This window comes from Pelophylax lessonae (assembly GCF_965119305.1).
Source record: "Pelophylax lessonae genome assembly, chromosome: 2".
In the NCBI taxonomy this organism is placed as follows: domain Eukaryota; kingdom Metazoa; phylum Chordata; class Amphibia; order Anura; family Ranidae; genus Pelophylax; species Pelophylax lessonae.
Genome location: NC_138769.1, coordinates 547,683,797 through 547,704,796, shown reverse-complemented (window position 1 = coordinate 547,704,796; position 21,000 = coordinate 547,683,797). Strand labels below are relative to the sequence as shown.

General features: G+C 46.9%; 1 protein-coding gene across 1 annotated transcript in view; it reads right to left on the bottom strand.

Annotated features, from left to right (window-relative positions):
• Positions 1 to 21,000, bottom strand: part of LRRC63 (leucine rich repeat containing 63) — a 117,767-nt gene that overhangs the window by 45,375 nt on the left and 51,392 nt on the right. Inside the window, exon 5 of the mRNA XM_082246813.1 lies at positions 14,898 to 15,383. Within this exon, the coding sequence (XP_082102939.1) occupies positions 14,898 to 15,383 (486 nt within the window). The remainder of the gene's footprint in view (positions 1 to 14,897; positions 15,384 to 21,000) is intronic.

Sequence of the window (21,000 nt, the reverse complement as noted above, 5' to 3'; positions counted from 1 at the left end):
TTCTCAGTGTAGTACTCACAATGCATGTAAATCAATGGAGTGACATAGCGTGATACTGCATAACACTTTATTTCCCTACACACGAAAATCCCTCACATATTGCACTTACAAACAAATCAGCATAACAGCGTAAAATGAATAGGAAAACCTGCGTCCTGTCGCCGTAGCCCTTCGTAGTGGCCCGCTGCTCGGTACCAGCATCGAGCCTCCGGGTATGGCGGTCACGTGGGAAGCTGACGTCAGACGCCATACCCGGAGGCTCGATGCTGGTACCGAGCAGTGGGCCACTACGAAGGGCTACGGCGTCAGGACGCAGGTTTTCCTATTCATTTTACGCTGTTATGCTGATTTGTTTGTAAGTGCAATATGTGAGGGATTTTCGTGTGTGGGGAAATAACGGAATTTTTGTAAAATCTTACCTGTAAAATTCCTTTCTCTGAGTCCTCCGACAGTCGCCGCCTCTTCATATTCGTCACTAATGGGGGTTATTGACCTTTGCTCCGCAGGAGTAGCTAGGCAACAGAATATATTAATATCAAAGCTTTTAGCATATCCCACCCCCAGGGGGTGGTCCCCTCAGTCAATACCTCCCTGCTTCCTGCATACCAACTCAGTTTCAGTAGAATAGCAGTAGAGTACATAAGCAAACCCCAAAAGAGGGGCGGGGGCAAGGGCGGCGACTGTCGGAGGACTCAGAGAAAGGAATTTTACAGGTAAGATTTTACAAAAATTCGGTTTTCTCTTACGTCCTCCGACAGTCGCCGCCTCTTCATATTCGTCACTAATGGGGACGCCCCAAAGCAGTGTAGACATGAGGGGTGGGAAAACAGCAGCCGCGCCTAAAGCAACGCAATACCCACATCAGAGAAAGGAACCTTACCAAAGTAAGAGAACCAACTGGGCAACAGGAAAAACGTGCTCAACAGGAGCAACAATCCAGGAAAAAACAAGTAACCCAGGGGTAAAAACACCCCAACAGCCAAGGACCCAAACAAGGGACCCTAAGGCACTGCCGCACTAAGAACTTTACGGCCAAAAGAAGCATCTGCCGATGCCTGAACATCCACCTTGTAAAATTTTGAGAAGGTGTGAACGGACGACCAAGTCGCCGCCTTACACACCTGGGCCACAGAAGCCCGATGATGACAGGCCCAAGACATACTCAAAGATCTGGTAGAGTGCGCCTTCACAGGCACGGGAGGAACCTTCCCCCTCAAAGCATAGGCCTGCTCAATGGTCTGTCTGATCCATTTGGCGATGGTAGAAGCCGACGCCGCCATGCCCTTCCGAGGTCCCTCAGGAAGGACAAAGAGAGAATCCGACTTGCGAAAGGATTTAGTCGATGACAGGTAAACCCTGATCGCCCTAACAACATCCAAGGAATGTAAGGCCACCTCCTTCGGATGCTTAGGCTTCGCGCAAAGCGAAGGCAAGACAATGTCCTCATTGAGGTGAAATTCAGAGATCCTTTTCGGAAGAAAAGATGGGTTAGGTCGCAAGACCACCTTATCCAAGTGAATCACCAAATACGGAGACTTGCAGGACAAGGCCGCCAGCTCTGACACCCTGCGAGCCGAAGTGATCGCCACTAAGAAGGCAACTTTCTTGGACAACAAAGACAACGAGATCTCCCTGATATTTTCAAAAGGAGAATGTTGCAACACGGACAGAACAAGGTTCAAATCCCATGGAGGCAAAGGCTCCCTCCTAGGAGGGACCAAATGTCGCACCCCTTCGAACAAAGGTGCTAACCAAAGAGTTAGACGCCACAGGACGTTGAAAGAGAACGGCCAGCGCAGAAATCTGACCCTTAATCGTGGCCAACGCCAAACGCTGGTCCACGCCCGTTTGAAGGAAAGCCAACACTCTCGACACCGAGTATGAGCGAGGGGAATACCCCCTGGACTCACACCAGTCAAAGTAAGCCTTCCAAGTACGGTAGTAAATCTTCCCCGAAGAGGCCTTCCTAGCCTTGATCAAAGAGGGAATGACCTCAGGGGAAAGACCCCTATCCTTCAGGACCTGGCTTTCAACAGCCAGGCCGTTAAAGCCAGCGACTGTAAAGCAGGATGGAATATCGGTCCTTGAGACAGGAGATCTTCTCGAAGTGGCAGACGCCACGGAGCGTCGACCGCCAGATTCACGAGGTCTGTGTACCAAGACCGGCGAGGCCAGTCCGGTGCCACCAGAATCACCGTTTTTGGTTCCGAGGCCAACCTGCGAAGGAACCTGGACAGCAGCTGAATCGGTGGAAAGGCATACATCAGGTCGATACTGATGCCAGGGCGTCACTAATGCGTCCGAGGAGTCCGCCCGAGGATCGCGCGTCCTTGCCACGAACCTTTCCACCTTGTTGTTTAGACGAGACGCGAACAGGTCCACATCTGGGGACCCCCACTTCGCGCACAACATCTGGAAGACATCCGGGTGAAGGGACCATTCCCCCTGGTCCAGGGTCTGGCGGCTCAGATAATCCGCCTGCCAGTTCTCCACCCCCGGAATGTGAACCGCAGAGATCGCCGGGACGTACGTCTCGGCCCAAGACAGAATGTCGGCTACTTCCCGAGCCGCCCGGGCACTCCTGGTGCCCCCTTGGTGGTTGATGTAGGCCACCGCCGTGGCATTGTCCGTCTGCACCCGAACTGGACAGCCCTGAAGCCTGTCCGTCCAACGCAGAAGACAGAGATATATCGCTCGCAATTCCAGAATGTTGATCGGAAGGGAGGATTCCTCCTCCGACCAAGTTCCCTGGGAGGACAAAACGCCCAGAACACCACCCCAGCCCGACAGGCTGGCATCCGTGGTGATCACCGTCCATGACAAAGGACGAAAGGACTTGCCCCCCGACACCGCCGGGGACTGGAGCCACCACAAAAGACCCCTGCGGGTGAGATGGCTTAACGACAGCCGTAGATCCAGAGATTGCGGACGCCCGTCCCATGTGGCCAGGACCTCCGCCTGAAGCTCCCGTGTGTGATACTGGGCGAAGGGAATCGCCTCGAAGGCCGAAACCATCAATCCCAGACACCTCATACACGTCCGGAGGGACGAGCACTGATTGTCTCTGAGGGACCTGACTTCGCACTGAAGCGTCCGAAGCTTGTCTTCCGGCAGGAAGACCTTCGCCTGAACAGAGTCCAGAATCATCCCCAGGTAGGGAAGACGAACTGACGGACACAACGTCGATTTTGGAAAATTTATCGTCCAGCCGAATTCCTGCAGAGTCTGCATCGTGATAGACAGGTCGTTCACCAGACCCTGACTGGTCGCGGACCGAATCAGAATATCGTCCAGATACCCTAGGACAGAAATGCCCTGGGCTCTCAGTAAAGCCAGAACCGGCGCAAGCACCTTGGTAAAAACCCGCGGAGCTGAAGCGAGACCGAAGGGTAACGCCACGAATTGATAATGATCCTCCGCAATGGCAAATCGAAGGTACCTCTGGTGACCCTCGAAAATGGGGATGTGTAGGTACGCATCCTTCAAGTCGATGGAGGCCATGAATTCCCCCGGAACCAGGGCAGCCACCACCGAGCGCAGGGATTCCATGCGAAACTTGCGAACCCGCACAAAGCGGTTCAGAGCTTTTAAGTCCAGAATCGGACGTACTTTGCCCTCCTTTCTGGGCACAGTGAACAGATTGGAATAGAACCCCCGAAATCTGTCCCGATGAGGCACCGGAACCACCACTCCCTGGGCCCGCACCGCCAGGTGCAGATCCTGCAAGCGCTCCGGAGTCAGCTGAAGGTTTGAGGGGAAAAATCTGCCCGCCGGCCGAGAGAGAAACTCGATCTTGTATCCAGATCGAACGATTTCCTGAACCCACCTGTCCCGAATGCGGTCCAGCCAGGGTTGAAGAAAACCGAGCAAACGTCCCCCCACCCCAGAAACGGGTGAGGGCGCCACTTCAGGCCGCATTGTTATGGGTAGCGGATCCGGACTGGCCGGACTTCTGCTTACCCGCCCACGGCTTCTTCTGGGAGCCTTGGCCTTTGAAGGGCTTGCCCTTATAGTGCGACCGAAAGGCACGAAAGGACCCCTGAGAGGGCCTAAACGAAGCATTCTTCTTACCACGAACAAACTTATTCTTGTGAGATTGGGGCAAGAGAGTGCTCTTACCCCCAGAAATACCCTTTATCAGAGTATCCAAAGATTCGCCAAAAAGGCGAGATCCCGCGTAGGGCAAATTCGCCAGAGTCTTGCGAGAAGATTGGTCAACCGACCAACATTTCAACCATATCAGGCGACGGTTCAAGACCGCCACACTAGAAAGACGCGCAGCCAAAGGGACTAAATCCAAGTCCGCATCACACAAATACATGACACCCTGATGAATCTGATCCACCATAGCCAAAGTTGTCGGCGGGGCAGAGTCAGCCACCAGAGTGCGCCTGAGCACCTGCGTCCAATCCGCAATAGCCTGGGCTGCCATAATGGAAGCAAAAATAGACTTCAGCATAGAACCAGCAACCGTATAGGCATGACGGGCCAGAGATTCCAATCTCCTGTCCGTCGGGTCCCGGAACACCGGTGTATCCTCAGCAGGGATCGCAGTTGATTTATTCAAAATCGCCACCGCGTGATCCACCTGAGGCGGCACACACCAACGCTCATCAGTAGCTAGTGTAAAGAGATAACGCAGCTTGAACCTACTCGGCACAGCAAAAGGCTTCTTTAAATTGCGCCATTGCTCATCAACCGCGCGCTGAAATTCCGTAGAGCAAGGAAAAACCTGCGATGTTTTGCGTTTCCTCTGCGTCCCATAAGAGGACATCAAAGCAGGAGGACATGGTTCATCCTGCAAATGCAGCGTTTGCTTGATAGAAGCAACCAACTCATCCATGAGTGCAAGCTCTTCAGACGAGCCAGGGAAAGAATTATCAACCCCTTCCACCTCAGCCTCCCCGTCAGACCCCACAAGGTCCAGGGATGAGTGAGACCCTGAGAAGGGCACTCCAGCCATAGCAGCCCCATCGCCCTCTGAATCAGAGGAAATAGACACCCTGGGCCTTTTTGTGGATCGATCAGCCACCAGCATCTGCACCTGAGCAGCTAAGTTAGCCACAATAGTGGCCAGATCAGCCCCCTCGGGGGAAGCAGCAGCCCCTTGGCCCCCCACCAGGGTGGGAGGAAACTTGCAATCCTGAGAATCCATGCCCCAGCAAAAAAATTAATAAGGATACTGCCCCTTTAAGATCGCGGCGAGCGCTGCCCACCGCACCCACTGAACATGCATAGCTGAACATGCGATCTGTCCTTGTGTCACTCAGTCACCTCCCCCCCACATGTCAGTAAGCACCAGGCATACATTAACCCCTTCCTCTCCAATAAAATTAACCCCTTCCCTGCCAGTGTCATTTTTACAGTAACAGTGCATATTTATAGCACTGATTATTGTAGTAATGTCACTGGTACCCCCAAAAGTGCTAAAAATGTCAGTCAAGGGTCCAATCTGTCCGCCGCAATGTCGCAGTCCCGCAAAAAAAAAAAAAAAAATCGCAGATCGCCGCCATTACTCGTTAAAATAAAAAACACAAAAAATTACAGAAATCTTTCCCTTAGTCAGTAAACGCAATAACTTTTCCGCAAACCAATCAAAATACGCTTATTGTGATTTTTTTTACCAAACATAGGTAGCAGAAAACAAATTGGCCAAAAATTAAAAAAAATTTTGATTTTTACATTTTTTGGGGGGGAATTTCATATAAAAAAATGTTAAAAATACTGTTACTTTTCAAAATAAACGCTTTTTTTTTGTTTATAGCGCAAAAAGTAAAAATCGCACAGGTGATGAAATACCCCCAAAAGAAAGCTCTGTTTGTGGGAAAAAAAGGACGTAAATTTTGTTTTGGTACGGCGTCGCACGACCGCGCAATTGTCAGTTAACCACTTGCCGACCGCCGCACGACTATCTACGTGGGCGGTCAGCCCCTCACAGGCAAAGTGACGTAGGGCTACGTCGCTCGCCTGTGAGGGTTTAGGGAGCGAGCGCGCGCCGCCGGAGGCGCGCTCCCGCTCCCGCGTGGTCACGGACCCCCCCGCGCGTGTGACCGGCGGACCCGATCGCCGCCGGCCACTCTGCGATCGGCGGGGGAGAGGGAGAAAGTCAGGCAGCTTGTGTAAACAAGCTGCCTGTCATTCTCCTCTCTGTATGAGAGATGATCACATGGATCTACTATGTAGATCCATTGATCACTCTGCATACAGTTGAAGCCCCAGCCAATCACAGTTAGAATCACGCCCCTAGGGACACACACAGCCCCTCCCTCTCAAATAAAGTTAACCCCTTCACTACCAGTGTATTTTTACAGTAACAGTGCATATATATAGCACTGATTACTGTAGAAATGTCACTGGTAACCCCAAAAGTGTCAAAAATGTCAGTCAAGGGTCCGATCTGTCCGCCGCATTGTCACAGTACCGCAAAAAAAATCGCAGATCGCCGCCATTACGCGTTAAAAAAAAAACACAACAAAAATGACAAAAATCTTTCCCTTTGTTAGTAAACGCAATAACTTTTGCGCAAACCAATCAAAATACGCTTTTTGCGATTTTTTTTACCAAACATAGGTAGCATAAAACAAATTGGCCGAAAATATTAAAAAATTTTGATTTTTACATTTATTTTTGGGGGAATTTCATATAAAAAAAAGGGAAAAATATTGCTATTTTTGCAAAATTGACGCTCTTTTTTTGTTTATAGCGCGTGATCAAAAAATCGCACAGGTGATCAAATACCGCCAAAAGAAAGCTCTGTTTGTGGGAAAAAAAGGACGCCAAATTCGTTTAGGTACAGCATCGCACGACCGCGCAATTGTCCGTTAAAGTCACGCAGTGCCGAATCGCAAAATACCCCCTGGTCAGGAAGGGGGTAAAATCTTCCGGGGCTTAAGTGGTTAAAGTCGCACGGCGCCGAATCGCAAAAAGGCCTGGACGTAAGACAGCAAAATCCTCCAGTGGTAAAGTGTTTAAAGCGCAGAGAGCATCATGAAGAACAAGGAACACACCAGGCAGGTCCGAGATACTGTTGTGGAGAAGTTTAAAGCCGGATTTGGATACAAAAAGATTTCCCAAGCTTTAAACATCCCAAGGAGCACTGTGCAAGCGATAATATTGAAATGGAAGGAGTATCAGACCACTGCAAATCTACGAAGACCTGGCCATCCCTCTAAACTTTCAGCTCATACAAGGAGAAGACTGATCAGAGATGCAGCCAAGAGGCCCATGATCACTCTGGATGAACTGCAGAGATCTACAGCTGAGGTGGGAGACTCTGTCCATAGGACAACAATCAGTCGTATACTGCACAAATATGGCCTTTATGGAAGAGTGGCAAGAAGAAAGCCATTTCTTAAAGATATCCATAAAAAGTGTCGTTTAAAGTTTGCCACAAGCCACCTGGGAGACACACCAAACATGTGGAAGAAGGTGCTCTAGTCAGATGAAACCAAAATCAAACTTTTTGGCAACAATGCAAAACGTTATGTTTGGCGTAAAAGCAACACAGCTCATCACCCTGAACACACCATCCCCACTGTCAAACATGGTGGTGGCGGCATCATGGTTTGGGCCTGCTTTTCTTCAGCAGGGACAGGGAAGATGGTTAAAATTGATGGGAAGATGGATGGAGCCAAATACAGGACCATTCTGGAAGAAAACCTGATGGAGTCTGCAAAAGACCTGAGACTGGGACGGAGATTTGTCTTCCAACAAGACAATGATCCAAAACATAAAGCAAAATCTACAATGGAATGGTTCACAAATAAAAATATCCAGGTGTTAGAATGGCCAAGTCAAAGTCCAGACCTGAATCCAATCGAGAATCTGTGGAAAGAACTGAAAACTGCTGTTCACAAACGCTCTCCATCAAACCTCACTGAGCTCAAGCTGTTTTGCAAGGAGGAATGGGCAAAAATTAAATTCTCTCGATGTGCAAAACTGAGACATACCCCAAGCGACTTACAGCTGTAATCGCAGCAAAAGGTGGCGCTACAAAGTATTAACTTAACCACTTTAATACAGGGCACTTCCCTCCCTTCCCGCCCAGGCCAATTTTCCCCTTTTAGCGCTGTTGCATTTTGAATGACAATTGCGCGGTCATGCAACACTGTACTTACACCAAATTTATATCATTTTCCCCCCACAAATAGAGCTTTCTTTTGGTGGTATTTGATCACCTGTGCGATTTTTACTTTTTGCTAAACAAATAAAAAAAGACAGAAAAGTTTGAAAAAAAAAAAAAGTTTTTTTGTTTATGTTATACAATTTTGTAAATAAATAAGTTTTTTCCTGCACTGATGAGCACTGATGAGACTGCACTGACAGGCACTGATGAGGAGGCAATGATGGGGTGGCACTGATGGGGTGGCACTGATGGGGTGGCACTGATAGGCGGCACTGATAGGCGGCACTGATAGGCGGCACTGATAGGCACTGATATGTGGCACTGATAGGTAGCACTGATATGCAGCATTGGTGGGCACTGATAGGCGGCACTGCTGGGCACTGATAGGCGGCATTGATGGGCACTGATAGGCGGCACTGACGGGCACTGATAGGTGGCACTGACGGGCACTAATGGGCACTGATAGGCAGCACTGGTGGGCACTGATGGGCACTGACGGGCGGCACTGATCGGCACTGACGGGCGGCACTGATGGGCACTAATGGGCACTGATAGGCGGCACTGGTGGGCAATAATGGGCACTGGTGGGCGACACTAAAGGATGGCAATGGTGGGCAGCACTGATAGGGAGGACACTGGTGGGCATCACTGATGGGGAGGGCAATGGGGGGCTCCCTGAGCCCTGATTGCCATCCCTGGTGGCCATAGTGGGCATCCCTGGGGTCATAGTGGGCATCCCTGGGGTCATAGTGGGCATCCCTGGGGTCATAGTGGGCATCCCTGGTGGATCTAGTGGCAGATCCCCCCCCTGAGGGTCTGCACTGGTAATCAATGATCTGATTACCAGTGCCGACCCCCCCCCTGTCAGGGGAGCCGCCGATCGGCGCTCCTTTACTCGTGCCTGTCAGGCACGAACTAAGGAAAGCCGATCAACGGCTGTTCCTGTTTTACTATGTGACCAGCCGTGATTGGACACGGCTGATCACATGGTAAAGAGCCTCCGTCAGAGGCTCTTTACCGAGATCGGAGATGCAGGGTGTCAGACTGACACCTTGCATCACCGATCGCCGCTCTGCGCGCCCCCGGGGGGCGCCCAGAGCGGTGTTATCCTGCCGCCGTCATATGACGTCCGGTCAGGATAACTCAACCACATTCCCGCCGTCATTTTGTAATAGGGCGGGCGGGAAGTGGTTAAGGGGGCTGAATAATTTTGCACGCCCAATTTTTCAGTTTTTTATTTGTTAAAAAAGTTTGAAATATCCAATAAATTTCGTTCCACTTCAGGATTGTGTCCCACTTGTTGTTAATTCTTCAAAAAAAAATTACAGTTTTATATCTTTATGTTTGAAGCCTGAATTGTGGCAAAAGGTTGCAAAGTTCAAGGGGCCGAATACTTTCGCAATGCACTGTATAAGGAACAGCAGTAGGACCAATTTGCAACTTATTAGGTCAATTGGCAACATGATTGGGTATAAAAAGAGTCTCTCAGAGTGGCAGTGTCTCTCAGAAGTCAAGATGGGCAGAGGATCACCAATTCCCCCAATGCTGCGGTGAAAAATAGTGGAGCAATATCAGAAAGGAATTTCTCAGAGAAAAATTGCAGTTATCATCTACAGTGCATAATATCATCCAAAGATTCAGAGAATCTGGAACAATCTCTGTGTGTAAGGGTCGAGGCCGGAAAACCATACTGGATACCCGTGATCTTTGGCCCTTAGACGGCACTGTATCACATACAGGAATGCTACTATAATGGAAATCACAAGATGGGCTCAGGAATACTTCCAGAAAACATTGTCGGTGAACACAATCCACCGTGCCATTCACCGTTGCAGGCTAAAACTCTATAGGCCAAAAAAGAAGCCATATCTAAACATGATCCAGAAGCAAAGGCGTTTTCTCTGGGCCAAGGCTCATTTAAAATGGACTGTGGCTAAGTGGAAAACTGTTCTGTGGTCGGACGAATCAAAATTTGAAGTTTTATTTGGAAAACTGGGACGTCATGTCATCAGGACTAAAGAGGACAAGGACAACCCAAGTTGTTATCAGCGCTCAGTTCAGAAGCCTGCATCTCTGATGGTATGGGGTTGCATGAGTGTGTGTGGCATGGGCAGGTTACACATCTGCTGAAAGGTATATCCAAGTTCTAGAACATATGTTCCCATCCAGACGTCGTCTCTTTCAGGGAAGACCTTGCATTTTCAAACATGACAATGTCAGACCACATACTGTATCAATTACAACATCATGGCTGCGTAGAAGAAGGATCCGGCTACTGAAATGGCCAGCCTGCAGTCCAGATCTTTCACCATAGAAAACATTTGGCGCATCATAAAGAGGAAGATGTGACAAAGAAGACCTACGACAGTTGAGCAACTAGAAGCCTGTATTAGACAAGAATGGGACAACATTCCTATTCCTAAACTTGAGCAACTTGTCTCCTCAGTCCCCAGACGTTTGCAGACTGTTATAAAAAGAAGAGGGGATGCCACACAGTGGTAAACATGGCCTTGTCCCAACCTTTTTGAGATGTGTCGATGCCACGAAATTTAAAATCAACTTAACCCTATTATGACAGGTGATACAAAAAAAGGATGTTGCTGCTACTAAACGTCTTAGGCTTGGTTCACACATTTACGTTTTTTGGTGCTTTTTGCAGCAACGACTACAGTTGAATTAACATAGTTTCCTATGGGACACATTCACATCTATTCTTTTTCTGCCTCTGCATATTTGGAAAGGGTAAATTACTTATTTCAATGCAAAACTGTGCTTTTTTTTTTTGCTTTTTTGGTTCAATAGACTTCAATGGAGCAGGTGCAGAAAAGCATGTAGTGTGTTTTTGGTGTGATTTGCGTTTTTAATCCGCTCAACAACAAATTGGCCAAAAAAAAAGCATATAAATGCAAAACACAAATCACAGCAAAATCGCATACGCAAAATGTACAGCAAAAAGCATTGCAGAAACAGCAAACTGCATAGGTGTGAACCAAGCCTTATGCTGGCCATACACATATTGATTTTCGGACGACAATATTCATACGAAAAATCTTTGTACATTCGCTGAATGAAAGGATGTTGTTTGAAAATTTCACTTGCTTTTAACATTCAATTTTAAAACCAATGTAATTTCTGAACGAAAACCACATACACTGTCTGAAAATTCTTTTGACCAAGAAGTTTTCTATTCTGCTCCTTCAAATTTTCCCATCACTGTGGTCGAAAACAAACTTTGATTTGACCCCACTTATGATTAGAAAATAGAACGATTGTTCTTAAAATGAACATTCTTTTGAAGGAAGACATTGTTTTTGTATGGCCAGCATAAGTGATTGCGGAGCATTCGTTTTCCTCTCACGGTGATTGCGGGTGCACTGTGGGGACAGTATGTTGCGTGTACTGGGACTGCTGTCAGGATGGAGTGGTCAGCCTTTGTTTGGACAGCCTTCCCCTCCTTTCCGGATCCGGTGGTTGCGCCTCCCCGCCCGGATGTTTAGACGGAGCGGAAGTCGGTACCATTCGGACGGGCGGAAGTGATGTCACACGGTGGAACGCATGGCAGTTCCGGGATGAGCGGTGTGCGTTCCACCGCCGTCCCACTGCCGAATGGGTAACGATTGGTGCAATGCTTTAGCGATGCCTCGACAATGATGGGCATTGTGACGTGGCCGGGCGGTCCCCCAGGTAAATGTTGCATTCCTTGTAAACATCAATGAGGGGTCCATCAGATTGCCCCTGAGGTTTTTACAGTTTAGTACATTTGTCCTATACATTACTTCAGTACACCCCTGCAGGTATTGATCTATGATGCACACTGGCAGCATTCTGATTAGGATCAGTAATAACTGTGAACCATCATGGCCTACATTGATTTTTATCCCCCGGTGTTGTGCATGTACTGACTGAATAGTGTATTGTATTATTTTATTGTACTATTCACAATGTATTATTTATAATGTATAGTAATTTAATAATTTTTTATGTACAATTTAAAATGAGTTAGGAAGATGTTGTTGATTGGCTAATATACCAGTTGAGCAAGTGGATCTATAGGACTTACTAATTAAAATCTGTTATGTTTTGGGCAATTAACTGTGTAGCCACGCCCATATGGGCGGTATATCCTCCCACATCTCTGAGGGTCATGTGGAGGCCTGGTTTACCATATTTAAGCCATGGATTTGGTCATGGCCTCCAGGCTCTGAGGAAGAGGCACGGCCTCGAAACGCGTCAGCCCTCTGCTTTCATGAGATATCGGACTCCTGTAATGATGCTGCTTTATGGAATTGATGTGCTTGATTTTCACGCATGTTTGTGAGTAGCTGATTTTTATCTTTTTATTATCAATAAACTCGCTGAGGATAATGCGCTAGGCTGGTGCGCCCTTTCTTTGTTTTGTATCTACAGTAAGTGATTGCAGGAGCAGGTAGCTTTTATCAAGCCACTTGCCTATGACAAGGGAGTCTGTCAGACATAATATATTATAGTTCTGTCTGAAAATCAGCAAACCAGTCTTTAATTTATTTAAAATATTTTTTTTCTTTAAATAAAAAATTTGATCTCTGAGTCTGATGGTATTTACCAGATTTAACCTCTTATAATATATATACAGTATATCTCTTCTGTCTGTTATTCTTAGAGTGGATTAGAGATTTTGCTCCATAACCAGTTTGTTATTTATATTTACCACTGCGTATAGATATTTAGGAATAAATTGCCTTTTTTTAACTTTACATATTAGCTAAATTATAAACCACACTTTTATTTTAAGGTTATTATCCGATTAATCAAAACAATAATCGACCAACTAATCAATTGAAAATAATCGTTAGTTGCAGCCCTAGTTTGCATAGGCACAAATTAGCATGCTGGCTTTTAACAGGTCTGTATTTGTTAAAACTCCAAATGACCCGGTGTAAGCATTTAATGCAATTGCAGTAAATGCATTTGTCATCCAGGTCATCTGCCATGGACATGGGGATTTTTTTTTTATTTATTTGTTTTTAAGTAGGGATGCACCGAATATTCGGCGGCCGAACATTATTCGGCCGAAAATAGAGAAAATGGCACTTTCGGTGTTCGGCCGAATAAATCAAAAGGCCGAATAATTTTGAGCCGAACAATGTCTCACCTTCCTCATTGCGGCTCGCGGTCCTCTATTATGATCTATGTAAAAAATGTCCTCTGCAGTAAGTAACCCTCTGATAATGTATGCAATGATCCTCTGTAGCTTCCGCCCTGACCGCTCACCTTCCTCATTGCGGCTCGCGGTCCTCTATTATGATCTATGTAAAAAATGTCCTCTGCAGTAAGTAACCCTCTGATAATGTATGCAATGATCCTCTGTAGCTTCCGCCCTGACGGCTCCCTTCTCACACGCCGCCGTCCTGTCCGGCCGCGAGTAGGGGGTGTGACGTCACGCGCGCGTCCCGCCCCCTGCTCCTGACTGGCGGCTCCTTCACACTAGGTCCACGCCCCGCCCCCCTGTTCGCGGCTTTTGGCTCTGGCTGCAGTTGAGGTATGTGATGTGGAGCTGAGCACATTTGGGGGAGAAGAATACGGTAGCTGGCAGCTGCACAAGCATTAGTGTGCAGACTGACATATGTTGTTGCCACTTGCCATGCTAATTATATTAGAGTGCCCTATAAAGTGCCCCTTGACATAAAATGTGGCCATCAGCGTGCCCCTTATTTTATGCTAAGGGATATGCTGATGAGCATATTTTATGTTAAGGGGCACTCTGATGGGCATATTTAATTTTAGGGGCACGCTAACGGGCATATTTTATGTTAAGAGCAATGCTGATTTAAATGTTTTGTTTTGCCCATCAGAGTGCCCCCTAACATAAAATGTGCCCATCAGCATGCCCCCTAACATAAAGTGTGCCCATCAGCGTGCCCCCTAACATAAAATGTGCCCATCAGCGTGCCCCCTGACATAAAATGTGCCCATCAGAGTGCCCCCTAACATAAAATGTGCCCATCAGCGTGCCCCTTATTTTATGCTAAGGGACATGCTGATGAGCATATTTTATGTTAAGGGGCACTCTGATGAGCATATTTTATGTTAAGGGGCACTCTGATGGGCATATTTTATGTTAAGGGGCACGCTAATGGGCATATTTTATGTTAAAAAATTTGAAACACCGCGTTCGGTATTCGGCCTTCGGCCAAGCATTTCATTATTATTCGGCTTCGGCCAAGAATTTCATTTCGGTGCATCCCTATTTTTAAGGGATAGATTAATGAATAGATCCCTCCCATGCAGCTCTGCAGAAACAGTGATCTATTCCTGCAGAGCTAAATAGGAAATAAATACATCACCTTTGTATTAGCCTCACTACTGAAAGGAAGTGATATGACATCTAACATGTTCACACTTGCTTAATGAGACTGTACTCCAAGTAAATATGAGCATCCTTTTATCTTGAGGGTTGGATTTTGACAGCGGGCCTCAATCTGAAATGCACCTCCTATTTACTGTAATATATAGAAGACAGGAAATATTTCATTGACTTCTAGGTAAAAAGTAAACCTATGCTTTGTTAATGCAAGTACCTCTTTATTTTTATTTTTTTTAGATACTGTGCATAAAAGATATATTCTGACTGATACATGAAAACGATATTTCTGATTCTATTTGGTTATTATGATGTATTGTGTTTTGTACTGTATGTACCCAAGTTCTTTACCTTTTTCCCCAGGTATCGAATTGATTTTTTAAATCAGATTATGCATTTAGGATATACTGAATATTAAAGAAAGTAAATTACCAAGAGCAAGCTGCTGCAGGGGAATTCTTTTTGACACTTCTGGGATGCTGTGAGGTGACAGCAGCACATTGTGAATCTTATCCTGTATCCTTCGCTGCAGCTTTGCAATGCTGTCTTCCATGCTGCTATAGGGCAGACTAGAGATCACTGGCTTGTTTAATAACTCTGTCACAGTTCCTGTGTGATAAGCTGACCTTGTAATGTCATTAAAGGTAAATTCAGGCACGGAATGTTGGTAGTGGGCACCATCATTAATATGTGTCAGTACATTTACATTTTGCAATGACTGCTTATGGCGCCTTTTTAATGGAAAATCTGTTGGCCCTCTGCGCATTAACTGTCCATGATGTATTTGCTCAGTGATATGATATTTATGCTGTTCCTGGATACAGCTCAGTGCGCTCAGGTTGCTCCAATATACAGGGTAATCATCACTGTTTAATCTACTTGCAGCAGGTGTAGGGGCTCGATGGTCACGAATCCAGTCTGTCAAAAAAAAAAAAAGGAAACTTTTGTTTACCCACCATGCACTGTATTGCTTACATTTTAAAATGGCATAATCAGTGTTGATTTATATATACAGTATCTCACAAAAATGAGTACATACCTCTCATTTTTGTAAATAATTTATTATATCTTAATGTGACAACAAAGAAATTACACTTTGCTACAATGTAAAGTAGTGAGTGTACAGCCTGTATAACAGTGTACATTTGCTGTCCCCTCAAAATAACTCAACACACAGCCATTAATGTTTAAACCGCTGGCAACAAAAGTGAGTACACCCTTAAGTGAAAATGTCCAAATTGGGCCTAATTAGCCATTTTCTCTCCCCGATGTCATGTGACTCGTTAGTGTTACAAGGTCTCAGGTGGGAATGGGGAGCAGGTGTGTTAACATTGGTGTTATCGCTCTCACTTTCTCATACTAGTCACTGGAAGTTCAACATGGCACTTCATGCCAAAGAACTCTCTGAGGATCTGAAACAAAATTGTTGCTCTACATAAAGATGGCCTAGGCTATAAAAAGATTGCCAAGACCCTGAAACTGAGCTGCAGCACAGGAACCAAGACCATACAGCAGTTTAACAGGACAGGTTCCACTCAGAACAGGCCTCCCATGGTTGACCAAAGAAGTTAAGTGCACCTGCTCAGCGTCATAGCCAGAGGTTGTCTTTGGGAAATAGACGTATGAGTGCTGCCAGCATTGCTGCAGAGGTTGAAGGGGTGGGGGGTCAGCCTGTCAGTGCTCAGACCATGCGCCGCACACTGCATCAAATTGGTCTGCATTGCTGTCATCCCAGAAGGAAGCCTCTTCTAAAGATGATGCACAAGAAAGCCCGCAAACAGTTTGCTGAAGACAAGCAGACTAAGGACATGGATTACTGAAACCATGTCCTGTGTTCTGATGAGACCAAGATAAACTTATTTGGTTCAGATGGTGTCAAGCATGTGTGGCGACAACCAGGTGAGGAGTACAAAGACAAGTGTGTCTTGCCTACAGTTAAGCATGGTGGTGGGAGTGTCATGGTCTGGGACTGCATGAGTGCTGCTGGCACTGGGAAGCTACAGTTCATTGAGGGAACCATGAATGCCAACATGTACTGTGACATACTGAAGCAGAGCATGATCCCCTCCCTTTGGAGACTGGGCTGCAGGGCAGTACTCTAACATGATAACGACCCAAAACACACCTCCAAGATGACCACTGCCTTGCTAAAGAAGCTGAGGGTAAAGGCGATGGACTGGTAGCGCATGTCTCCAGACCTAAACCCTTTTGAGCATCTGTGGAGCATCCTCAAATGGAAGGTGGAGGAGCGCAAGGTCTCTGACATCCACCAGCTCCGTGATGTCTCCGTGGAGGAGTGGAAGAGGACTCCAGTGGCAACCTGTGAAGCTCTGGTGAACTCCATGCCCAAGAGGGTTAAGGCAGTGCTGGAAAATAATGGTGGCCACACAAAATATTGACACTTTGGACCCAATTTGGACATTTGCACTTAGGGATGTACTCACTTTTGTTGCCAGCGGTTTCGACATTAATGGCTGTGTGTTGAGTTATTTTGAGGGGACAGCAAATGTACAGTGTTCTACAAGCTGTACATTCACTACTTTACATTGTAGCAAAGTGTAATTTCTTCAGTGTTGTCACATGAAAAAATATAATAAAATATTTACAAAAATGTGAGGGATGTACTCACTTTTGTGAGATACTGTATATATATATATGTATATATATATATACACATATATGCACACACACTCTCATTGTAACTCAGGGCAGAATACTCAGAATTACAAAGTGATCAACAGCTGCAGTTTTGGCTTTTTCTTTTAGCATTAAGCTTTATACAGAGAGAACCTGTGCACTAGCTGTTCACATAAAAACTTTGTTTAGCTTTAAAAATTTAACCATTTGAAATGAAAACTTAATTCAGTCAACAACAGGGTTGTAAAAATATACTTTATATGAGATTAGCACTTGTACAATAATTGTCTTTCCAAAATGCTGCCTGCAAACAAAAAAACGGAATTTTTGTAAAATCTTACCTGTAAAATTCCTTTCTCTGAGTCCTCCGACAGTCGCCGCCTCTTCATATTCGTCACATATGGGGTATTAGACTTTGCTCCGAAGGAGTAGCTAGGCAACAGAATATGTTAACAATAAAGCTTTTAACATATCCCACCCTCAAGGGGTGGTCCCCTCAGTCAATACCCTCCTACTTCCTGCAACCATATCTCAGTTTTAGTGGAATAGCAGTAGAGTATACAACCAAACCCCAAAAGAGGGGCGGGGGCGGCGACTGTCGGAGGACTCAGAGAAAGGAATTTTACAGGTAAGATTTTACAAAAATTCCGTTTTCTCTTACGTCCTCCGACAGTCGCCGCCTCTTCATATTCGTCACATATGGGGACGTCCCAAAGCAGTGCAAACATGAGGGGTGGGAAACGCATCCGCGCCGAAAGGCAACGCAGTCTCCGCATCAAGGAAGGAACCTTACCAAAGGAAGGAAACCAGCTGGGCAACAGCAAAAAACAAGTGCTCAACAGGAGCAACAACCCAGGAAAAGACAAAAAACCAGGGGATATAAAACTTATCCCAACAGCCAGGAGTCCCCAACAAGGGACCCTAGGGAACAGCCGCACTAAGAACCTTGCGGCCAAAGGAAGCATCCGCTGATGCCTGAACATCTACTTTGTAGAATTTTGTGAAAGTGTGCACGGTCGACTAGGTCGCCGCCTTACACACCTGGGCTACAGAAGCCCCATGACGACAGGCCCAAGACGTACTCAGAGACCTAGTAGAGTGCGCCTTCACAGGCACAGGGGGAACCTTCCCCTGCAAAGCATAGGCCTGTTCAATGGTCTGCCTGATCCATTTGGCGATGGTAGAGGCCGAAGCCGCCATGCCCTTCCGAGGACCCTCTGGAAGAACAAACAAGGAGTCCGTCTTTCGAAAAGACTCAGTCGATTTAAGGCAAACCCTTATCGCCCGAACAACATCCAGAGAGTGCAATCTCACCTCCTTTGGATGTTTAGGCTTCGCGCACAACGAAGGCAAGACAATATCCTCATTAAGATGGAATTCCGAAACTCGTTTCGGAAGAAACGAAGGATTAGGTCGCAAGACCACCTTATCCAAATGAATAACCAGGTACGGAGACTTGCAGGACAAAGCCGCCAGCTCCGACACTCTGCGAGCCGAAGTGATCGCCACCAAAAAGGCGACCTTTTTGGACAACATAGACAACGAGATCTCCCTGATCTGTTCAAAAGGAGCACGTTGTAACACAGATAGAACGAGATTCAAGTCCCAAGGGGGCAGAGGATCCCGCCTAGGGGGAACCAGATGCCGCACACCCTGAACAAAGGTGCCAACCAATGGGTTGGAAGCCACGGGACGTTGAAACAGAACGGCCAGAGCAGACACCTGACCCTTTATCGTAGCCAGCGCCAAACGCTGATCAACACCCGTTTGAAGGAAAGACAGCACACGGGACACCGAGTACGTGCAGGGTGAAAACCCCCTGGACTCACACCAGGCAAAATAGGCCTTCCAAGTACGGTAATAAACCTTCCCTGAGGAAGACTTCCTCGCGTTGATTAAAGTATGAACGACCTCTGGAGAGAGACCCCTCTCCTTCAGGACCTCGGTCTCAACAGCCAGGCCGTCAAAGCCAGCGACTGTAAAGCAGGATGGTATATCGGTCCTTGAGACAGTAGATCGTCTCGAAGAGGCAGACGCCACGGGGCGTCGACCGCCAGATTCACGAGGTCTGCGTACCAGGACCGGCGAGGCCAGTCCGGTGCCACAAGAATCACCGTGTTGCGTTCCGAGTGTAACCTGCGAAGGAACCTGGACAGCAACTGAATCGGTGGAAACGCGTACATCAGCCTGTACTGATGCCACGGGGCCACTAACGCGTCCGACGCGTCTGCCCGAGGGTCGCGCGTCCTTGCCACGAACCTCTTCACCTTGTTGTTGAGGCGAGACGCGAACAGGTCCACATCTGGAAGACCCCACTTCGCGCACAACATCTGGAAGACAGCCGGGTGGAGAGACCATTCCCCCTGATCCAGGGTCTGGCGACTCAGATAGTCCGCCTGCCAGTTCTCCACTCCCGGAATGTGAACCGCCGTTATCGCCGGGACATGAGTCTCGGCCCAAGACAGAATGTCGGCCACTTCTCGAGCCGCTCGGGCACTCCTGGTGCCCCCTTGGTGGTTGATGTAGGCCACCGCCGTGGCATTGTCCGTCTGCACCCGAACCGGGCAACCCTGCAGCCGGTCCGTCCAGCGATGAAGACAGAGACTTATCGCACGCAATTCCAGAATGTTGATCGGAAGGGAAGACTCCCCCTCCGACCAAGTCCCCTGGGCGGACAGAACGCCCAGAACTCCACCCCAGCCTGACAGGCTGGCATCCGTGGTGATTACCGTCCACGAGATCGGACGAAACGACTTGCCCCCGGACACCAACGGGGACTGGAGCCACCACAGAAGGTTTCCTCTGGTGCGATGACTCAATGAGATTTGAAGATCCAGAGATTGAGGTCGCCCGTCCCACCTGGACAGGACCATCAATCCCAGACATCTCATACACGTCCGCAGAGACGAATAATGAATAAATTCATTATTTTTTATATCTATATTAAATACATGCATTCCTATTATGATTTGTAAAGCAATATGCTTACAATACAATATACTGTAAATATATGTATGTAAACGGTTGAAACTGCTATGTTGTCAGTTCTTTAACCACTTAAGCCCCGGAAGATTTTACCCCCTTCCTGACCAGGGGTTTTTTTGCGATTTTTTACTGCGTGACTTTAACGGACAATTGCGCAGTCGTACCTAAATGAATTTCACGTCCTTTTTTCCCACAAACACAGCTTTCTTTTGGTGGTATTTGATCACCTGTGTGATTTTTTGATCATGCGCTATAAACAAAAAAAGAGCGTAAATTTTGCAAAAATAACAATATTTTCACTTTTTTTTATATGAAATTCCCCCCCCAAAAAATGTAAAAATCAAAATTTTTTAACATTTTCGGCCAATTTGATTTATGCTACATATGTTTGGTAAAAAAAAAATCGCAAAAAGCGTATTTTGATTGGTTTGCGCAAAAGTTATCGCGTTTACTAACAAAGGGAAAGATTTTTGTCATTTTTGGTGTTTTTTTTTAACGAGTAATGGCGGCGATCTGCGATTTTTTTTGCGACATTGCGGCGGACAGATCGGACCCTTGACTGACATTTTTGACACTTTTGGGGGTACCAGTGACATTACTGCAGTAATCAGTGCAATAAATATGCACTGTTACTGTAAAAATGACACTGACAGGGAAGGGGTTAACTGTATTGGAGAGGGAGGGGTTAAGTGTGTCCTAGGGGCGTGATTCTAACTGTAGTGGGACAGGTCTCCTATTGTAAAAACAGAGATCAACGGTTCTACATAGTAGAACCGTCTGATCTCCATTTTTACACAGGAGAGAATGACAGGCGGCTTGTTTACATAAGCCGTCCAGCTTTCTCCCGCTCTACCGACGATCGTAGTGTGACCGGCGGACATCGGGTCCGCCGGTCACACGCCCGGACTCCTCT